Source organism: Macaca thibetana, chromosome 14 (genome assembly GCF_024542745.1).
Source record: "Macaca thibetana thibetana isolate TM-01 chromosome 14, ASM2454274v1, whole genome shotgun sequence".
Lineage (NCBI taxonomy): Eukaryota > Metazoa > Chordata > Mammalia > Primates > Cercopithecidae > Macaca > Macaca thibetana.
Genome location: NC_065591.1, coordinates 58,344,061 through 58,350,060, shown reverse-complemented (window position 1 = coordinate 58,350,060; position 6,000 = coordinate 58,344,061). Strand labels below are relative to the sequence as shown.

General features: G+C 47.4%; 1 protein-coding gene across 2 annotated transcripts in view; it reads left to right on the top strand.

Moving 5' to 3' along the window:
- The first annotated feature begins 400 nt into the window (after positions 1 to 400).
- SYT9 (synaptotagmin 9) overlaps positions 401 to 6,000 on the top strand; it is a 226,641-nt gene continuing 221,041 nt past the window's right edge. The window contains exon 1 of one of the 2 annotated variants that reach the window (XM_050756215.1): positions 401 to 780. In XM_050756215.1, coding sequence (XP_050612172.1) covers positions 636 to 780 — 145 coding nt within the window. In that variant the 5' untranslated portion in view covers positions 401 to 635. The remainder of the gene's footprint in view (positions 781 to 6,000) is intronic. The other variant, XM_050756216.1, reaches the window with a different exon arrangement.

Here is a 6,000-nt window from a genome sequence, read left to right as displayed (position 1 = left end):
ACTCAGTTCTGCGCATCTGGCGGGTGTGTCCAGATTGCAGTCTTCGCACCAGGCATCCAAGAACGTGCTTCGGACACACGCAGGGTGGTGGAAACGGGTTCTTGGTTTGCATCAGGGCTGAGGGGTGGAGTAGCTCCAGCGCCCGGAGCGCGCACACGCTCACACTCCCCAAGCCAGGGCGCGGCCGCTCTGGGCGCGAGGTCCCAAACCAAGTCTCCCGCTTGGCCAGGAGCCGGGGCGTACCCTAGGTCCCCGTCTGGGGCCGCCGCGAGTCTACCCTGCGGCGCGCACTCCTGACCCGGCCCCGCCCCGCGGTGGCCGCGAGTAGCGGGCGGAGCGCAAGCAGAGAGGCGCTCTGGGCTGTGCGGCGCCGCCTCTCCTCGGTGTTGGGGGAGGGACAGAGGGACCCGGCGGGAGACAGAGAAAACCTGACCGACCGGCTGGCGAAGAGCTGCATGCAACCGGTGGGAGGCCGGGCCGGCTGGGTCTGAGGCTCGGGATCGGGCTCGGACCGTTTCCCGGCGGGTCCCTGGCGGTGAGCGCGGACGGCCCGGAAGCAGCGGCTCTGAGCTGGCAGGCGGAGGGCTGTCTCCTGCGCCCGCCTGCCCGGCGCGGTCCGAGGATGCGGGGGGGCGATGCCCGGGGCCAGGGACGCGCTCTGTCACCAGGCGCTGCAGCTGCTGGCCGAGCTCTGTGCCCGTGGGGCCCTGGAGCACGACAGCTGCCAGGATTTCATCTACCACCTGCGGGACCGTGCCAGACCCCGGCTCCGCGACCCAGGTGAGTGCCGCCACCGCCGCCTGGAGGGACCCAAGGGCCTTGGGCTGGGACTTGGGGCCGCACCGGGGCCTGAGGCAGAAGAGCGACGCGGACTGGGAGAGGGCGGGGGGCGGCCACCGAGCCAGGAGAGGGATCAAGAACCATCGCTCTGTGGCCTGATGCTGTAGCCAGGCGGGGACTCGGGCGGTGGCTACTGCACGGAGGCCGAGTCCGGGTCGGCTGGGGCAGGGTTGGAGGGACCACGCCCGCCACCTGCGCTCCCATCGCCAGGGCTCCTGGGGGCGGCTCCCTAGCTCCGAGCTACGCTCTCCACTTCCTGGGCTATCTGCATTCAGAGCGAGGTGAGGCCAAGGCGGCCTCGGAGCCGTGGGAAGGGGGACGAGGCCAAAGGAAACTCTGGGAAGTTGGGAGTTGGGGACGGCCTCGGGCTGGGGCCGAATCCCACTGGGTGCTGCTCATCGTTTCTCCTGAGCGTCTAGTTCCTTTCCTTGGTCTGGGGTGAGAAGGGCGGGACGCGATCCGGCGTTGGGCCGGGGACAGGGAGCTTTTCGTCTTGGGCAGACGGGCCTGAACCCATTCCCGGCAGGTCGCACGGCGTGGAGGTGGCCTGGGCCTGGGCGCTGGGCTCGACCAGCGACTACCGCCGGCCACACTGGGGTCCGTAGGCTCGTCGGTCCTGGCTTGTGCACCTGTAGTTATTCCTAGTGAAAGTTGCAAAGCTCTTAACTTTGGAAAGTTCATTTATTTTGGCATTTGACCAATTAAGGTTGGAGGAGGGAGTTTTAGCGGAGCCATTTGCTTTTCCCGAGGTCCTTGTGTCTCCCAGGTCGTCTCATCCACTGGCTAGTGGAAAATGCATTCCTTCCAATGTTTGCTTGAGATGTTTCTCACCTGGAGAAAGAGTTTTCTCGAATATTCTCCCAACCTAAGTACTTACCAGAAGAGCATTGTGTGGTTAGATTGTTAAAAATGGGATGAGAAAATGGCCTTTCTCTTGATATTGCTATGTATAAATATTGGAAATGAGCTATTGCCTTGCAAAGTATCATGGACGAGCTGAAACCAATTTATTATATAAAAATCCATTTATCCAAAAGATAAATTAAAGAATTATTTGATTTATAACGAGTGTCAACACTGAGCCAGACTTAAATAGTGTCTCCTTGATATATTCAAGATGGGTGTGTGGGGTGAAGTCATCTGCTAAAATTTAAAAGTTTATATCAGATTTTCCCTACTGGAGGCTTTTTTTCTATTGAAAAAGAAAAAATATTGTTTTCCATTGCCAATGGTTATATTAACTAAGTTTATCGAAGATGTCCTAAGTTGGGGAAGTTCGTCCTTAAGCAGCAGAAGCAAGACAATTATTTTACATGCTTTGCCCAAAGCAAGTGTTAGTATTGAAACATCTCACTTCCTTGCCTATGACCGGACCACGAGCTTTCCTTGTTATCCCACATATGCAGTTGTCTTTGGCTTTACAAGAGACGATGGATGAGGCCTATCTTTGAATCACGTATTTTTGGCCAGTTTTCTGTCTCTGCTCCTTTTAATCCAGGGGCTGGATCCTGTGTTTTCAGGTTCTCTTCAGCCCCTACACCAGGCAACCCCTGAGAAAGATTCACTAAGAGGACTTCTTACAAGAGTAAATCTGATTCCTTGGCTGAGGAATAGCTATAGATAGGAGTCGACCTTGCTGCTCTGAATTCCTGATATTAGTGCTCTCCTTTCTTAAACTAGGACACAGGGTTTTGAAGTAGCCCCATGCCCCTCTGGCTCTTTGGTTTGTGTTGGAAAGTAGCCAGCTCATGAGGGAAGGGGTGGGGGTGGGGGGTTCAAGTGCGAGGTGAGAGGAAACGAGGCCAAAGATTACATCCTAAGTGCACCCTCTCCTTCAGGATGCTTTTCCCTTCATTTCCAAATCTCCCTTCATTTCCCTCCTTCCTTGCCTTGTCGACATTAATTCTTACATCAGATGCATTTGTCTTCATCCCTCTGAAGCAAGAGTGACTTTAATCTCTGAACCCTAAAAGCTGAGTAGCTAGAAAAGCTGCACCACACAACACCATGTGAATAATGTCCCTGCTATGATAGCGTGAACCAGAACAACCATGCACAGCAGCCCTGAGACATGGGTTTCTAGAGAGAGTCATCTCTGTAAATGGATGATTTCTTTTTCTGTAAAGGAATCCACCTGAATGCCATGTCCTAGCTTTCTCTGTTATTGTCCATTCACGGCCACCCAGTGATAGCTAGGTTTCCTCAAGCTCAACTAAGGACTTTGGTTATAAAAGGAGAAAAAAGATATAATTTCCTGTGGAGAGCAAAGTGACCCTGCATCTAGGAAATTTACTCATTTTTTCAGAGGTGTGGAAAGACTAGGGCACAGACCAGTGGGCCTGAGCCATCAGAAAGGTTATTTTTTTGTTCAGGTAGTTATAGTGCCCTGTTGGGGGAGTACAGCACCCAGATTTCCCTGACTTGGTGTTCACAGAGGACTTGATGCAATTGTAATTTTAAAAAATAAGCCTAAGTTACAATTGGAACTGAAGTGCCTCACACAGTCTGTCATCTGTACCAACTTGTGGAAAGTAAAGTGCTGAGTGTGAGCACTTTCGTCCATAGAAAGCAATTAGAATGTGCTGTTGGTTGCTTTTATAGTGTTTTATATGTTACTGATGTGGGACATAAACTTGCAGGCCTCAGAGACTAGCCTTTAAGGCAGAGGGAAGAGCAAGTGCAAACGCCCTGAGGTGGGAGCATTATTGATATGATTCTAGAAATGGTGATTTCAGAGGTGGCTGGAGAGGCGTGAAAGAGATGGAGAGTGGTAAGACATATGGTCAAGAGTTAGAGAGGGTGGATCATGCAGAGTCTTGTAAACCATTATAAAGACTTTGGTTTTACTCTGAATGAGATACGAAGTCATTAGAAGGTACTGAGTGGAGAAGTGACAACACTTTGACTGCTATGTTGAAGAGCAAAGGTGAAGTCAGAGAAACCTCTTAGGAAGTTATTTCAGAAATCCAGACAGAGGTGACAGTGACTTCAACAGCGATAGTGGCAATGGAGTTGATGAGAAGTAATTGGATTATGAACGCAATTTGCAGGTACAGCCACAAGTATTTATTGAAGGAAGAGATGTGAAAGGTGAGAGAAGGGCAACTAAGGAAGCTTCAAAGAGTTTTTGACCTAAAAATTCCATGTACAAGTAGAAGTCTTCAGGAAGAAGGTAGGGGTGAGGAGGGAAATCATGAGGTTTATTTTTTATTTTACTTTAACTTTTTGTAACACATTAAGTGTGTGATGCCTCTTTAGATAGCCAGGCTGTTTTACAGTTAAGTGACCTGAGGTATGACTATCCTCTTTAATGTCAATTGCTCTATGCTTGTATTTTATAACTGGAGACTTCGCTGTCAAGAAGATTAATTGGTTGTAGAACAGCATGTATTGTTAGAAGGTTTTCCTTGTAGGGAATTAAAAGGTATCTTAAATTTCTACCCATGGATCTTGATTATACTTTTTTTGGTCAAAAAGCATTAGTCTTATCCCTCTTCTCCATCATATACCTTTAGCTACTAGGAGGTAACCTAGCCTAACTTCTCTAGATCCACTCTTTTGAAGGAACAGAAAGGAGGATTGGATCATGTAATGTCTAGGTCTTAAACATGTTTTTATCATTTTCTTTTTAAGTCTTTTCTTCTGTAGGGTGCCAAGCACTTTATGTAGGTCATTTCACTAGTCCTCATAAGTCTCCTAAGCACTCATCTGTGTTCCAGCAGCAGTAGCAGCTTCTGGGAGCTTGTTAGAATCGGAGAATCTCAGTTATGTCCCAGACCCACTGAATATGAATCTGTATATTAACAGGATCTTCAGGTGAGAGTTGTAGGCACATTAAAGTTCAAGAACCATGGCTAAAAGTGATTGATATATATGAGTAAACTGAAGTGCGGAGAAGTAAACTAGCCCAGGGCCATGGAGTCCATTTAAAAGAATTGGGTCTAAGTTAAAGTAGCTTCTTAGGTACTCACATCACATATACTGAAAACTGAGGAGTTATTGTCAATGAACATTTTCTAGGTATCTTTCATAAGAGCCACCCTTAGACCTACTTTCTCTCTTCTGTACTTGTATGATGGATTTAATCCCCAAGTGTAGGTCACATTCTATATAGTTATAAAGATTCAGCTTAGTATTTTTGATTATGAATTCTGTTATCCAGGATACTGGTTTTCCATTCATGTTCCAACTCCATATTCTGAAGATTTTTTGTGCATGTTCTCTGTGTTTGTACCCAAGCTCTAGAAAAGGTTCAGCAGGTCAGAGTGTGAAGCAGAGCCTTAAGACTCGTGATTAGTGACTCTTCTCTCCACGTAAATATTACTCTATTCAAGAAAAGCTTTTTCTAGATCACTGGTTTTCAACTTTGGCTGTACGTTAGGAATACTTAGGGAGCTGGAACAAACAAACAGAAAAAACAAACAACAACAAAAAAAACTACCAATGATTGGGCTGCACCCTAGATCAGTTTTAAATCACAGTCTCTGGGAAATGGGCCTGGTATCAGTATTTTTAAAATTCATCTATTGATTCTCATGTGCAGCCAAGTAGAGAACAACCTTTGAGACCATTGGGCAAAGAATGCATCCACCTAACCCTTCTCAGCTCAGTTCACATTTGTTTCTTGCAAAGTTAGGAAAGATAGTATCAAATACCAGGAACCTTCACTGTTACCCTGTACAGCTAGCACCCATATCAACTGATTCTTAAATTTCTTTTCACAACATTATCCCAAATTTTTATTTTGAGGGCTCGTTGAACATGTCATAAGGCTCTATTATGTCCATCCAATCTGAGAGGGGAAAAAACAAACCAATCAAGAAAAATCTTGTCTAAATAGAGTGTCATTAAAAGGTCAGAATATAGAACCTTCACGAATGTCACCTTATGTTAAAATTTTTTTTTTTTTTTTTTTTTTTTTTTTTTTTTTTTTTTTTTTTTTTTTGTTTTTTTTTTTTTTTTTTGAGACGGAGTCTCACGCTGTTGCCCAGGCTGGAGTGCAGTGGCGCGATCTCGGCTCACTGCAAGCTCCGCTTCCCGGGTTCCCGCCATTCTCCTGCCTCAGCCTCCTGAGTAGCTGGGACTACAGGCGCCCGCCACCGCGCCCGGCTAATTTTTTGTATTTTTTTAGTAGAGACGGGGTTTCACTGTGGTCTCGAT